This window comes from Panicum hallii, chromosome 3 (genome assembly GCF_002211085.1).
Source record: "Panicum hallii strain FIL2 chromosome 3, PHallii_v3.1, whole genome shotgun sequence".
Classification (NCBI taxonomy): Eukaryota; Viridiplantae; Streptophyta; class Magnoliopsida; order Poales; family Poaceae; genus Panicum; species Panicum hallii.
Genome location: NC_038044.1, coordinates 33,791,435 through 33,808,022, shown reverse-complemented (window position 1 = coordinate 33,808,022; position 16,588 = coordinate 33,791,435). Strand labels below are relative to the sequence as shown.

General features: G+C 48.6%; 1 protein-coding gene across 1 annotated transcript; it reads left to right on the top strand.

The window, feature by feature from the left end:
- The first annotated feature begins 14,194 nt into the window (after nt 1–14,194).
- LOC112887370 lies at nt 14,195–16,188 on the top strand. Its single transcript, XM_025953518.1, has 3 exons — nt 14,195–14,542; nt 14,645–14,989; nt 15,218–16,188. Exons 1-3 carry the CDS (start codon nt 14,246–14,248, stop codon nt 15,962–15,964), a joined length of 1,389 nt encoding a protein of 462 aa, XP_025809303.1. The 5' UTR covers nt 14,195–14,245; the 3' UTR covers nt 15,965–16,188.
- The last annotated feature ends 400 nt before the right edge of the window (nt 16,189–16,588 follow it).

Here is a 16,588-nt window from a genome sequence, read left to right as displayed (position 1 = left end):
CCTTCTGCAGCCTTTCGACATCATCTGTACGACGATACAGCATATTCTTCACGTCAGTAAGCAGCTCCTCTTTGTGTTTTATTATTTTCCTAAGCTCTGCGGTGAAGATATTTCAGCAACTTAGGCAAATTACTAAGGAAAAGTACTCGAGGTAAGCGCGGGCCTACCTTGGTGCGCTTTCTTCTCTTCCTTGAGCTGCTCCTGGTACTCCGCTTGTTGCTCCTTGAGCTGTTTTTGGAGCTCGGAGTTGGCCTTCTCGAGGTTTTTTAGGTCATTCTTGAGTAGCCAAGTCTCTCGAGTTCTTTCCTGCTTTAGTATGTCCAGCTCTCGCTGCAGATAGCAATTCTTCGTAATTTCTTCGGAGACACGCTTCTCCAGGGCAGCTAACTCTCGCGCATCACTCACAACCGCACTGAGCTTCTCCGATTTTTTCTAGGATTTAGTGATTACATGCTGCGCAAAAGGCGGAGATTGAGTCAAAACAGCTCATCAATATGCACAACCGGAACATTACCCATGTATTACCATGGAAAAATCGTATAACTCCTTGAAGATGCTCTTGAAGGTCTTTAAATTTTCTGCCGTCAGCAGGGGGTCGTCCACCAGGTCGGTGGTAATGACGTTCTTGTACCCCGGCCCGGCCTTTAGTATCTCATGGGGATTCCTCGAGGACCCGGCGATATCTTCAGGCGATGGTTGCTGGACACCTGCAAGTACGCAATGTTGTCAATATATTGCGCCCATATCTCGGTAGCTAGCCGCGAGCGGATAAGTGCTTACCTGTGCCATCAGTAGGAGCGGCATCAGGGGCTTCGACTTGTTCTCCGCCACCAGCTTCGGTTTCATCTTGTTGGAGCTCGGGAGGCGGCAAGTCGGGGAGCGTCGCATCTGCTTCAGGGGCCAGCTCCGTGGGTACGGGTTCTCCAGGCGCCGACGGCTCGGAGGCTGCAGCGGCTGGGGCCGGGTTCGCGCCGGAAGGCTCAGTTCGGGTTGACGGCTCTGGGGCTGCGGTGGCCACGCCCGGATCCAGCTGGAGCTGCACCATGCTCGCAGCCCTGTTGATGTCGAAGACATTGTTTTACAGGCCGAACAGAGCGAGATATTTATGTGACTAGAGGTAAAATCACAGTTTAGACTTCTTTTTGATGGCCTTTTTCACCTGCACGGCCTGTCGCGGAGTTCCTGTTGCTGGTGGCAGGGCTTGATCAGCAGATTGGGTGGTCCCCGCCACGGCACTGGTCACTGCCGCGATGGCGGATGGACCCGTTTCCACCTCTTCGGGTCTGATCCCGGGTGGCAGAGCAGGAAGACTACAAGTGGATGCTGTCAGAACACAATACTATTGATACTTGGCAACTCGTCAAAACAGTAAACCAGTACCTGGAAGACTCGACTTCTTGCACCTTTCGTTTGTGCACTACCCGACGACCTTGTGGCACCAGAGGCAGAGTTGCGGCTAACTCCACGGCTGGTCCGGGGAAGTTGTCCTTTCTCACTTCCCCTTCGGTGTCCGTCTCCGCCAGGAGGCTCCCACCTTCCGTGGACTCGCTGCTGTGCAGGGCCGCAACTTTTCGAGCCCTCTTCGCTTCAACAGCGGCGCTGGGAAGAAGGTGGTCTGGCCGCGGGATGTCCGGCTGCGGCTGGTAGCTGCGGTATAACTCCATGTGTCCCTGCAGAAGGTGCTCCGTTAGCATGGGCAAGACGGAACTTGTTCCTATTATAAAGTAGTCGAACATTTACCGGCTTTGGAGGCTTCTGAGTAGTGTAAAGCTGTGGGACGTATGGGACTGTATCAACATCCAGAAGTACTCGTCCGACTCGACGGAGTGCGGATTCATCTGTCAGTTCTTCTGCGCACATACAAGACAAATCTTCAGCACCTGAATACTCAAATCCAAGACTATGACGTTGTTGGATCGGTTGGACTTGGCGTTTGAAGTAGGAGAACATAACGGACGCGCCGGTCACTCCCGTCATCTTGAGTGCTTCTATGACTATTAAAAGCTCCTCGACTTGATCTAGGTCCCCTCTGGTCAGTTCATGATTCCACTCTGGCCTCACTACATGTGGTCTATTTGTTTTCCCAGGGAGCTGGGGGGCATGATTTTCAATGTAGAACCAATGGTTCTTCCAACCGGGGAGGTTTGAGGGGAATTTGTACGAAAGGTATCTTTCGCCGGCCTGCTGATGCAGTTGAATGCCGGCGCCCCCTACAACAGAAAGTTTCTTCGTGGTAGGCTGGGGTTTGACGCGGAAGAGGAAGCGGAATAGATCCCAGTGGGGTTCGATTCCGAGAAAGGCTTCACAGAAGTGGATGAAAATGGAAATATGGCAAATGGAATTAGGGTTGAGGTGATGGAGCTCAAGCCCGTAATAATAAAGAAGGCCACGAAAGAAGGAACAAGTGGGGAGGGCCAATCCCCGTTCGGCAAAATGGAGGAATGTGATGATTTCGTCAACATTTTCCATGGGGAAAGGTTCACGATAAGAGGGGCGCCAATTGACAAGGTTCTTTTCTTGCAGCAACCCCTCGAAAACTAGTTTGTTCAGATTGTTGAGGGAGCACTTACTGTGTGTCCACTCCGCGGTCGATGGCTGCGCCTCTTTCTTCTTTTCCTCGATCTCTGACTTCTTGGATGCCATCTCCGATGCGCTGGCCAGGAGATGCTCGGGGGCTGCGGGGAGAGGGGCGGGCAGGTCGGAGCGGGAGGATTTCTTTGGGGGATGGCGGCGGCGCTTGGTCCCGATTGGGGATTTCGGCGGTTCTTGGCAAAATGCAGATTGAAAGCACAGTCTTTTCCACTGTTATCGCGGGGTTAAATAACCAGCGGGGTGGGAAAAGGTTACTGTTTCGAAGTCGAAGGGTCATTTTTTGGAATATTCCGAAGATGAGAGGTCATTTGGTGGACTGTTTGGATTAAATATTCGATTAATCATTTTTTCAGGGCTAGTCAGCTCGAAAAAAGGGATTTTTTGGATTAGTGATCTAGCTTCTATCATTTGTATCATCATTTTGGTACTTTTTTCAAGTTATCATTTTTAACCTGCATGCCACGGTTTTAGATCCTTAACTCCATATTTGTGGAATTTGGATTTAAAGCTCGGGGGCTGCGGGGTACGTGGCATCGACTACTTATTTTTCAAATTTCTTTGACAGACAAGGAAGATTACAGACAAATGGGACCCTCAGCCTGATTCTCCGATTCAACCTAAGGCTCGGGGGCTACTCCATATGGAGTGCGATTTTTCAAATCGCACACCATGATTAAAAATAAAATTCGGGGTATGAGCACCTCATAGCTTTGATGCAGCCAAGCAAGTACTCGAAGAAGGATTTCAAGGCAAAGCTTTAGAAGAAGTCGAAGATTGCTTCAAAAGCACTCGATAAGCCTGCAATACTCAGCTACGAAGAGCTCGGGGGCTTGTCAGACCCGGGGCCACCAGGCTGGGTACATAACGTAGTTTAAAGAGGTCTAAGAGATTAAGTCCGTCTTATCTCTTATTCATTTTGTTTATCTCTTGTTTATCCCGTTTAAATAGGAGATAGAGCTAACCAACACGGAGGGGATCTACTCGAGATATGTTCTGGTATGATCCCTCAGCGGGTGTTGGTTAGCATCTTTGTAACTCTGGCCTCTCGGATATATAAGGGAGGTCATGGACCCCTCTCAAAACACGATCTCTAGGTCATTCAACACCAAAGGTAATACAAACCACTATACAGGACGTAGGGTGTTACGCATCTTGCGGCCCGAACCTGTCTAAGCTTTGTGTTCCTTGCACCTTTGAGTTCCTGATCTCGGCGTCTCCTCACCCAAAACTTACCACCTTGGGTATATCCCTCGGTTGCAGCCGGTTAAACACCGACAACAACGGATAGATTTTTGGTTGTGGGTTGTGGCTTTACCCGGAAAAGGAAGCGGAAAAGATCCCAATGGGGTTCGATTCCGAGGAAAGCTTCGTAGAAATGGATGAAGATGGCAATATGGCAAATGGAATTCGGGTTGAGATGGTGAAGCTCAAGCCTGTAGAAATAAAGAAGGCCACGGAAAAAAGAGCAAGAGGGGAGGGCCAGAACCCGTTCGGCAAAATGGTAAAATGTGATGATTTCGTCTACATTTTCCATTGGGAAAGGTTCACAGAGAGAGGGGCGCTAGTTGACAAGGCTTTGGTCTTGGAGCAAACCCTTGGAAACAAGTTTTTTGAGATCGTTGTTGGAGCACTTACTGTGAGTCCACTCCCCAGATGGCGGCTGCGACTCCTTCTTCTTCTTCCCATCTTTATCGCTGGATCTCTTGGGCACCATTTCTAGATCGGATCGCCATGAGTTGCTCAGGGGCTGCGGAGAAAGGGGCGGAGAGATCTGGCTAGTTTGGGGCTTCTCAAAGGGTGTGAAGGTGGAGCGCGGATCTGGTTGGGGATTTGAAAATTTCTTGGCGGATTGAAGATTGGAAGCACGGATTTCATCCCCAAGTTACCGCGGGGTTAAATAACCAGCGGCCGGATTCAGATTTACTGTTCTAAAGTGGACGAGTCATCAAAGGGAATATTCGGAAGCCGAGAGGTCGTTTGGTGGATTTTTGGATAAATTATTCGATTAATCATTTTTTCTGGGTCCATTTTCCTGAAAAAGGAGTTTTTCGAATTCTAAAATTTAACTTCCATCATCTGTACCATCGCACCAATTGTTTAAATGGGAACATTTTTTCACTACATGCCACGACTTTTGGATCCTTATTTCCAAACTTGAGAGATTTGGATTCAAGGCTCCGGGGCAGTGGGATACGTGGCATCGACTACTTATTTTTTAAATTTATTTGAAAAGTAAGGAGGATTCAAGACTAATGTGACCCTCAGCCTGATTCTCCGATTGAACCTAAGGCTCGGGGGCTACTCCATATGGAGTGCGATTTTTCAATCGCACACCATACCAAAGTAATTTGGGGCATGAGCACCTCATAGCTTCGATGCAGCCAAGAAAGTACTCGAAGAAGAACTTCAAGACGGAGCTTCAAAAGAAGCCAAAGACTATTTCGAAAGTACTCGAGAAGCCTGCAGTACTCAGCTACGAAGAGCTCGGAGGCTTGTCAGACCCGGAGCCACGGGACTGTGTACATAATGTAGTTTAAATAGGCTTAGGAGATAAAGCCCGTCTTATCTCTTATTTATCTCATCTATCTCTTATTTATCTCATTTGAGTAGGAGATAAACCTAGTCGATACAGAAGGAATCTACTCGAGATATATTCTGGTACGATTCCTTGGCTAGTGTTGGTTAGGTTCCATGTAACCCTGACCTCCCGGATATATAGGGGGGCAGGGACCCATTCAAAACAGATTATCAAGATCATTCAACACCCAAGGGAATACAAACCACCATACAGGACGTAGGGTATTACACACCTCGCGGCCTGAACCTTTCTAAATCTTGTGTTCCTTACACCTTCGAGTTTCTCATCTCGGTGTCTCCTCACCTAAATTTACCACCTTGGGTATACCCTTCGGTGGGCAGCCGGTAAAACACCGACAGGGGGCACCTAAGAGGATATGTTACAAGGCCATGAAGTACGTCCTGATAGGGGACGACATGTTCTACATGACTTTAGAAGGATTATTGCTCAAATGCTTGGGGCCGATTGAATCGAATCGGCTCTTACACGAGGTCCACGAAGGCACTTGTGGGACTCACCAATCGGCTCATAAGATGAAGTGGCTGATTAGGCGATCGGGGTATTACTGGCCCACCATGCTTGAAGATAGCTTCAAATCTTATAAAGGATGTCAGGCATGTCAGAGGTTCGGGAAGATAAAGATGGTACCAACGTCAGTAATGAACCCAGTCGTCAAACCCTGGCCATTCAGAGGTTAGGGTATGGACATGATCGGCAAAATTAATTCTACATCTAGCAAAGGCCACCAGTTCATTTTGGCCATCACGGACTACTTTACCAAGTGGGTGGAGGCTATCCCTATGAAGTCAGTGGCGTCGAAGGACGTCATCAATTTTGTTAAAGAACATCTCATTCACAGGTTCGGGATTCCTCAGACCATTACAACAGATGGAGGGTTGGTCTTCATATCAGAGGAGTTCAAAAAATTCGCTACTGACATGGGCATCAAGCTGATAAGGTCATCTCCATACTATGCTCAAGCGAATGGACAAGCTGAAGCGTCCAATCAGAGCCTTATCAAGTTGATCAAGAGAAAGATCGATGAGCATCCTAGGCGTTGGCATGAAGTCTTATCAGAGGCATTGTGGGCATACCGTATTTCATGCCACGGAGCAACAAAACTTCACCTTATCATCTAGTGTATGGACAGGAGGCTGTATTACCATGGGAGATTACGGCCGGCTCGACATGCATAGAGTTCCAAAATGACCTAACAGCCGAAGAATATGTTGCTTTGATGAATGACAATGTTGAGGACCTTACGGAGCTCAGACTTTGGTCACGTGAGAAGATCAAAGAAAATAAGGCCAAGGTAGCCCGCACGTACAACAAGAAAGTCAAGCCAAAAGAATTCCAAGTCGGAGATCTGGTTTGGGAAGCGGTGCTACCATTAGGGACTAAGGATGCAGCGTATGGCAAATAGTCTTCAAATTGGCATGGGCCTTATAGAGTTGACCAAGTCCTACTTGGGAACGCATATATGGTTGAGGAGTTAGATGGCATCAAGTTTCCGGTGGCGGTCAATGGTCAACATCTCAAGAAATACTTCCCAAGTATGTGGGATGATAGGCAATAAATCCGATGCTACGCATCACGCTGTGAGCCGATACATTCAGTTGGCCCGTACAAGTGAAAGCCGATGCTACGCATCAGGCTGTGAGCCGATATGTTCAGATAGCCCATACAAGTGAAAGCCGATGTTATGCATCAGGCTGGACATAAGAAAAGGGGGCCGACACATTCAGTCGGCCCACATATATAAAAAAACACATATTTTGTACCTAACGCACTGAGTTGGTCAAATAGCCAATGTATAACCATCGACTTTAGAATTTTAATTTGAGTCCATGCAGGTTTTGAATGACAACGGGCTACAAGAGGTGATTACAAAGTAGTCTACTGAAGGAACTTGTCGATGGCTGCGATAGCCTCAAGGTGGACGTGATCAGCTTTAGCAATCACTGCTTCATCATCCTTGTCCTCACCTGACACTATCTGCCGACTCAAAACGCTCAGCTCTGCGAGTTCTATCTTCAGCTAGGCAGTCAGGTCCTCTGCTTCTTGTTTGGAGCTGGCTATGAGGTTCTTCTCTTCCTGGATGCGCTGCTCGGTTGCCTGGACCTTTGCCTTGAGGTCTTCTAACTCCTTCTCCTGATGTTGAAGCCTTTGAGAATGTGCAGAAGTGTCAGTCTTGGCATCCAAAGCCACCTTCTTCTTGTTAAGCAGTCGACACCTCTTGTCAATATTGGCTTTGAAGGGGGTTTGTGAGCGACGGGCTTCAATCCTCTGCCGAGCCTTTTCTACCTTTGCCCGAAAGAAAGGGAGATGTCCGGTTGGCTAGAGCTTGATCTGAAGGTCTTCCGGGAGTTGGGGCTTGATCTCTCCGTCGGAATCCTAGACCAAAGCATCAATTGGAGCCGATAGCAGGCCCTTTATGCGAAGGAGTTGGCTAGCGACACCGGTCGGCTGTGGCTGATGATCATCCGCTTTGAGTATGGCCGAGCCGACGGAAGCAGGGTCAAATGAGAGCAACTCCGAGAGGTTTAGACCCTGAAAGAAGATAGAAAATTAGTACGGCACAGGGAAAGGAGGATGCAAACGGCTCGAAGATATAACTCACCTTTTCTGGAGAAGGATTGATAGCCGATGAGGTGATGATCGGCTCCTGCAGATGCACCCTTTCTAGAGAAGGATTGATAGCCGATGAGGTGACAATCGGCTCCTGCAGCTACTGAAGGTTGACCAGAGTATCGACTGTTGTTGCAAGATTCTCTGGAGTTTCCAAGATCAGATCCTGGAGGTTAACCAAGAGGTTGACTACTGTCACAGGATTCTCTAGAGCCTCTAGGGTTGGGTCTTCTTGGCGCACTTGCTCTTCCCCGCTGGAAATATCCATGATATCAGCCTGCAAGCAAGGAAAGAGCAATTGAGTCGAAGTATACATGTTCACAGGACCAATTATAAAGGGGCAATCCAAACCTGGTTGACGTTCGGAGCTTCTTGATCCATAGAAGATGGTCCGGCCTCCTTCCGAATCTCCCTAACAGTCATCTTCTTCGCCTTCATCTGGGTTCGGGGGCCAGCAATGTCGGAGACTCATTTTCGCTTGGAAGCCAATTTCATAGAATCAGGCTGGATCCGCATTATGACCTTTGACGGGGGAGGTGCGTTCTTGCCAAAAAGGGCTACGGGAGCAACCAGTAAGAACTTGAAAGTGGAGCCATCATCATTCTTGGGCTCCGGACCATCCTCCTGCTGCAGAGAAAACAAACGGAATTAGAGAAGGGGTTAAGCGGAGTAATGAAGAAGTACTGAACTGATGGTAATACCTCTTCCTCAGGGCTTCATACTCAGCGTCAATCTGCTGCAGCATTAGCCCCAAGGCTTTCCGAAAGACATGAGTCTTCCATATTGACCACCAGTTCTCGAAGCCGATGGCCGAAGAAGTGAATGATAAGTCGACAGGGATTGGGATGTGAAGATCAACAAATAGGCTATAGCATCTCTGGCTGGTGAGAATATCGGGCAGATCAGCCCTACTTATTGTTAGATAGTGGAGGAAGAAGTGGGGAGGAACTTGCCCAAGACCAAATTGCCAGGCTACTACAACCGGCTGGTAAAACTCATAACCTGGTTTGATGCTTCTGTTGGAGGTGCTCATGCCAACTGGAAGGAAGCAAGGGCGAATTATGATAGAGTATAAATGCCGAGTGCTATCATCATCGGTAAAGTCAGCCAATCTGAAGGCGATTGGGTTCTCAAAGATTTCAGAGTCTGTATAAGGGAGGAAGATTGGGTTGTCCAGGCCTCAGTAGAGTATCCTAAACCAGCTTGAGGTGTCTGTGGGATTCAACTTGCTACTAGGAAGACTATACAAAGGTTGGCCGAAGCTGGTACACCTGATTCATCTCCCACTCTGATCTGGAAAAGAGTTATTGGCCAGAATAGGGAAGTTTGGTATTTGGTTCTGAAAATATAGGTGAGCCCATAACAGGATGAACCACCAGAGAACACTGGCTCTGAGTTTCTTTTGGGTAAGCAGGCTCGGAGACATCAGGTGAAGATATCTATAGACCTCCCCAAGGAATAATTTTCCAAGGCCAATAGTATTACCTCTGGCTAGTTCATATGCTAGGGAGAGGTAGTTTTTGGTTGGGGCAAGGGAAGGACCGCAAAATAGGAAGTGTTCCAACCAGAGATTCAGAAAGGCCGTATGTTCTTTCTCAGTTACAAGGCCTTTAGTTTTGATGTGCTGGTTCAGGTAGTCACCCCAGTTTGTGCATTCTGTTTTGGAGGATAATTTAAAGGGGACCTCAGGCAGTTTGAAGGCAGAAGGGCTGGGCGATGCAATATCCAAGCCAGCAAGCATCATGACATCCATGAGGGTGGGAGTCATCGGACCATGGCCAAATAAAAACCAGTTCAAGGCATCATACCAAAAATAGCCGATGGTCTTCAGAAAGTTGTCATTCTTCTCAAGGGGGGACAATGACAGAGACAAAGCATCGGCTATTCCTATGGTTTTCCATGTGGATTGGTAGGTTTTTGCTACTCTGTTGTACTAGGATACCCAGCCCTCGGGAGGATTCGGCCAAGCACGCAGGCTGTCGGCCCAGGAATCTAAATCTATGTCTTGGCTTACAAATGGGATCCTGTTAGCCACACAAGAAATCAAATCTACTGGACTGTCATAAGAACGAGGCCCAAGGCAAAAGGAATTGGGGGAAGAAGGATGCGGCAAAAGAATATCTGAAACCTGAAGAATCAATAAGAGCCAAATAACCGGAAGGGATCATTTAATGCTTCAAGGGATCGAATAATTACTTCATTAAATTAGCAAAAGGGTGGGGTTTTACCTTTAGACCAAGGACGCTCGCATCAGCATTTGAGGGTTCCGCCATCTGAAACTCCAATGGTGATCGAAGACTTGGAAACTGGATCCAGGGTTTGCTTCATGAGTTTCGGTTCGCGCTCTGAGGTTTTGGTCTGGGTTTTGCAATTGGATTTATGAGCAAGAGTTTTGGAGCGCATCTTGGATTCGGGGAATCTGTGGAGATCCGTTTCGGGAAGATTCCAGATTTAAGAAGATGGTATTACGTCAGGGATCAACTCAGATCCGTATCGGCACTTTGCAACGCTTGATCGGAGGGGCCGCACTGGCGTTGCTATCATCATCGCTGTTGTCGTTGTCGTTGTCGCCATCGTCTCCGCCGCTGTAGCCACTACTGTCTTTGGCCTCTTCATCATCATCATCGTTGTCATCCTCCGACGACCCGCCAAGAAGAAAGCCTCCTGCCACCGAGTCCTCCTCGGTTGATGGGGTATCAACTTCTTCCTCCGAGGAGGAGAAGTCCCCCTCCCAGGACATGTCATCCTCATCGTCTTCATCCAGCTCCCCACCGAGGAGGAGCTGGAGATCTTCACCGCTGGTCAGGGATTCATCATCCTCTGACCAAGCCTGGAAATCCCACTCCTCTGCATCCCAATGCAGAGGAGCGCAGGCCTCGTAGGCGGCGATGGGATCATACTCTGGAGTCGCCTCTCGAGTGGACTTAGATTTGATGGAAATGACGGAGGAAGCAGAAGATGAGGAAGCCATTACGGAAGAGAGAGGGCGTGCTGGTGCGGTTGCTAATAGCTGAAGGAAGGAGATGAGTGAAGAAGAAATCTACAAGGGGCAGGCTTATAAAGGCAGGAGTGGAATATGAATCGGCACCGTGAAGGTTTCCAAGGAGTTAGATGCAGGGTAGTCACATCCCGTGGAAGTGGAAGTGGCACGCGTGTACGGATTTTGGAAGTCGAAGAAGCGAGGTGATGGAAAGAGAAAAAATGGTTTCAGAATAATTATTGCTGAAACCAGGCGGGCATGTGTTATCGCCATAATTTAGCTGGGCCAGAAGGTGGGCCGCGAGCAAGATGGGCTCAAAGGATAATTGTAACGGGCTTGAATCGGCCCCTTCCAGGGCGTTTTAAGGCCAGGATTGGCCATGTATCTAGATAGGTGTGTGTGTTTAAATTAGTTTAGATAGAGATAGTCAAGATTTGTATCGTAGTTGGTCAGGGTTAGTTAAGAGAGGCAAGTCTCTGGACTATAAATATGTACCCTGGACTATGAAACGACGAACAACAACCATTCGCAAAACAACTCTCAGCGCATCGCCACCCCTGTTCTAGGGTTTCTCTCGGGTAAGTGCTGTGCAGCCCTGATCACGCGACGTGATCGGGGCAGCATTGTTCTTGCCTGTTTATCTTTGTGTTTCTCGTGCTGAAGCGTTGTTGATAGCGAGTAACACTAGTTATCTTAACGCTTATAAGGATGCATCGGCTTTAAATACTATATTCATGCGTTGCTTGTCACCCGTAAGTGTTTAGCTGTCCTTATACCCGACCTCGGGTGTAAGGGCAGCACCTTGCTCTGTTTCGATTAGTAGATCCAATCTGTTATGGTTAGTCTTTGTTCATCAAAGATTTAGCTTAATATCCTCATGATTAGGCCTTTCAAACGAGTTAAATGATCCGGCAGTACGTTTGATGCTTTGTACTAATCTAAAGAGGGATTGTTCCGAGAATCGGCTTTCTGTTGGTTTTTAGACCTATGTTTAGGTTGTTATTTTGTTATCTTTCGTATTTGTTAGGCTTAACTACGCGTAGGATGTTTCGGTTATGCGGTGAAAGCTTTAACCGTCGTAGATTGAATTAGCTTATTGATTACAGAGCAAGTTCTCATTATTATCAGATATGTGCGCTTTGTTTAAATACTTAGATCCGATCTACTACTGGAAAACAATCGGCTCTTTACAGCCGATATCGGGGATCACCCGATGAGCCGAGTACGGCTCGGACTAATGTTTGAACGTGTCTGTGCATGCAGGAAACTAACTGAAATCACTTCTACACCTTCCTGATCAGGTAAATGGTCAGGTGGCACACCTAGCAACCCAAACGTCAGGTCATGTGCCGGATCCTGAACCGTTGACCGAGGGATCGGAGCCCACCAGCAGTCTCGGGAGCCTCCCGGCTCCTCATGTTGCCTATCGCTGCTCGCCGGTGGGTTTTGACCGACAACAGGTTTCCACAATCTTAACCTTTATATACAGTGAAATATACTTGGTATATTTTTTTTATCTAAAGTTCACAATAACTATAGTGTAGAAGTTTCACTTTTTTATTTATTTTGCTCTATGTAAAGATTTAAATAAATTTTCAGAATAAAGTAGAAAAATATTTTTAGGGGCGGGTGATGGCATCACTCGCCTCTAGAAACGATTTTTATAAATCAATTTCAGAGTTAATATAAAAAATAGCATACTCTATAGAGTCACAAGTGACTGAGGTAGTGTGGTGGAGAGGAAGGTACGCGCGAGGCTTAGGTATGCAGTTCGAACCCCGGATGATGCAAGTATGCATATTTCATAAAAAAAATTATACCCCTAGGGGCTTGTGGTGGTGGCTGGTTGGCTGCAATATTTTTTCTATTTTATTTTACTGTTTTTAATTTTTTTATTTTTTGAAAATTGATTTGTAGGGACGGATCATAGCATAACCCGTCTCTAGAAATCGATTTCTACCCACCTCTAAAAATAGTATTTCTAGGTGCGAGAATTAGGGGCAGGTACCGCGTCCGCTCCTAAACATACGTTTTTACCCGCCTCTAAAAATCTAAAAATCTTTTTTTATAGTGATGTATACCACACTCATTCGAGTGCACGCATCACCCATCACACGTCCACAAATACAAATAAAAACTTGTCTATGTAATTCTTTAGGGACAGGGTCTGAACCCTAATAGGCAGATTCATATATATACCATCACGCCTCCATCTCACATTTAACCAATACCTTGGGTTGTTCCTTCAAGGGTAGGTTTGCCTCGTGAAATTTATTCGTAACTGCTTGAGCTTCGATGCCTCCATATGCATAACAATTTGTATTGCAGAAAAAGATATATACGAGTAAACCATTAGTCCCAGAAAACATTATCGCTTTGTCAAAGATCTAAATTGAAGTCAATGCTGTTGGTTAAGTTGTCCATGTGTTTTAGTGATGTCCATGCCTGTATCATTAGTTTTTCAGTGGCTGAAGACGGTACTAAGGGCACTTTTTTTGGCTGAAAGATCATCTTTTCTTATACAAACACCAATACGTGCTTCGGACGTGCACGGGCGTTGCTTACAAATAACATGTAGAAATAGCTAGCTGACCACCACAGGCCTTGGACATGGTTTATGGTTGAATATTAGTTGATAAGATTACGTTAGAGTTAGATTAGTTGCTGCTGCGCACCTATGCTTTTCTTTTTCGGAAATACATACTACATATATGTATACCCCTGCGTGCCATATATCCACCAAGATTTCCCCGCATGTAATGCGGTTATGCGGATCGATGAAATCGTTGGCCAGCACGGACCAGACAATTTATGATCACATCATGAGCATTGTTGGGTTCCCAAATCAGCGCCCGATCCTTCGCAATCTCATCTTTTATTTCGCTGTCGGGCTAGCTAACAAGGCAACTAATCAAAATTTGGTTGGCTACAGACATATAATCCGGGGAATACATTAAATTGGTATTGCCGGTGCACATGCGGTCAGATTTGCCGCTACTTTCTTCGTGTTGTCCTTTTGCAGGGCGTGGATCCATCTGCCACGCCGAATGTCCCTGCAGTGCCACCACTTGACCCTACAAGTTGCCCCCACGAAGAGACGATGAAACATGCTAGTGTAGTGTGTTTGGAGGCCAGGACGCTTGCAAATCATTGGTCCATCACAAGCACTAGGGCAATGCTAGCTAGCTGTTTGGTTATTTATAAATATATTATATATACAAATAAATACAGTTGGTCCATGGGAAAAATGGGATATATATGATATAATCTCGTTGAACCCATAAAATAATGTGTGATTGGGTGGGCAAAGGAAAGGGACCAGAACGTGCAGCCACATCCATGGTCCAACCATATATATGGTCGCCTGCAGGATCATCGTCGTGGACAGCTCTCTCTCCCTCCGTCTCTCTCTTCCATTGTTCCATTAGTAGCCACAGTCGTTTGAAGATTGATCGGTGTAGTTCACCATGAGGAAGGTGTGCGCCAACCTAGACCGGGAGGACGGCCTGGACACCGTGCTCGAGGTGCCTGTCCCGGAGTCCCACCACGAGCCGTCGTCTGGACGCGGCGGCCGGCGCCGGCGCCGCACGGTCAAGGCGTGGGTGCGGTCGCACATGAACCAGCGCCACGGGCGAGACGGCGCGCCGCCGCCGTCCCGGGCGGACGTGCAGCTCATGCTCGGCGTGATCGGCGCGCCGCTCGTGCCGCTGCCCGTGGAGGCGAGGAAAGCCATGGCCGGACAGGACATCAAGGAGGAGCCCATTGTATGTGACGTGAACCACATTTCATAACACTCAACGTCGACATGTGGTGATCAACTGATCGCGATGGCTAATAAGTTCAAACAAATCTTTTTCGTTTTACAGGAAGTGTCTAAGGCGAAGTACATCGTCGAGCAGTACGTCGCGGCGGCAGGCGGCGAGCCGGCGCTGAGCGCGGCGACGAGCATGTACGCGATGGGCAAGGTGCGGATGAGGACCGCCAAGGGGCAGAAGGCCAAGACCGGAATGGGCGTGGTCAACGGCGGCGAGGTTGCCGGCGGCTTCGTGGTGTGGCAGAAGATGCCGGAGATGTGGTGCCTGGAGATGGTGGTGGCCGGCGGCACCAAGATGAGCGCGGGCAGCGATGGCAAGGTCGCCTGGCGCCAGACGCCCTGGCAGCAGGCCCACGCCTCCCGAGGACCCCCAAGGCCGCTTCGCCGATGCGTTCAGGTACCAATTAATTAATTGGCGGCGATTTCTTCTTCTCCATCACAAACAAAAACAAATCATGATTATGATCATAATTTGATATGAAAGTACAATATTCATTCCGTACTAGCAAAAATAAGAATTAGGCGATGCACTTGGATGCTTCGTCGAAAAGGCGTCCATGTGCATCCATGTGCCATCGTATCTCCTAGTACACCGTAATTAACTCGTCCATGGCATGTGCTGCAGGGCCTTGATCCGAAGTCCACGGCGAACCTCTTCTCGACAGCCACGTGGGTCGGCGAGAAGTGCGTCGACGGCGACGACTGCTTCGTGCTCCGCGTCGACGCCGACCCATCGGTCCTCCGCTCCCGGAGCAGCGCCGACGTCGAGGTCGTCCGCCACGCCGTGTGGGGGTACTTCAGCCAGAGGACGGGGCTGCTGGTCCGCCTCGAGGACAGCCACTTGCTGCGCATCCGCATGCAGGGCGAGGCCGCCGAGACCGCCTACTGGGAGACCTCCATGGAGTCATCCATCGGCGACTACCGCCCCGTCGACGGCATCAATGTCGCCCACGCCGGGCGCACCGTCGTTTCTCTGTCCCGTTTCGGTAGTGGCGGCGCCGATGACGACGGCTCCGATGCCGACTTGCGCGGTAAGAGGACGTGCACGTGCATGGAGGAGACGTGGAGCATCGAGGAGGTGGACTTCAACATCATGGGTCTGTCCACCGAGTGCTTCTTGCCTCCCAGAGACATGATACCAGCTTGCAGCTCCAAACCAGTAGAGAAGGACCATGCCGCCGTCGACCTCAGCAGCAAGAAGGAAGCTGCTGCCGTTCCTGCAAAGTGTCCAGTTGGAAGTTGCAAGAACAGTGACGGCCGCAGCGGCCGTCCGGCGGCGGCAAGAAAGGCGCTTGTTCCGGCGGCGACTGGGCTAGGCTGGTTCGGGCCGGCCAAGGTTGTGGCGGTGGAAACCGTCGAGGCCGCCGAGTAATTGTTGTCGGTCAGCGAGGAGGCTGTTTGTATGATGCATGCATAGTTCCGGAGGCGTGTGTTGCGGCGCCCCGTCCACTAGCAGCAACAAGATCTGTATAGTTTTTCTTTTGCTCTGCCTAGTGCATAGTTGGAGGTCAGTTGAGAACCAGCATGGATCTTTTCCTCCACTGGAGTTCTCTTAATTATTTGAATAGTCTGCAGGAAAAAAGGGAATCATATGATCTGCGGTAACAATTAGTAATTTTATCCATCATAAACCAACGGTTTGATTTGTTTCTTCGACCTTACCATGCATAGCCACCGCATCATTCGTACTCAAGCTCACTCGTCCCGGCCGCGGCCCTGCGTATAGGTTGGGTGCAGGGAAGCTCCCACCCAACAGAAGACCATGGAGACGGTCTTTTGATTGGACTTATCATTTAATTTGTTCAATTGGAAGGGTCCTGGAGGTAGACTCTGGGATATCCCTACGGAAGGGGGCCCCGGATCTTCACGAGATTGATGCGGGCAGAGTTCCAAGCGTGCGAGGCACCTAGGTCAGACAGACATGTGCCGGGTCCTGCACGGATCGGATCTGTGTTGGACTCTATGATCTAGCTGTTGTAACTTAATCTGACTTGTT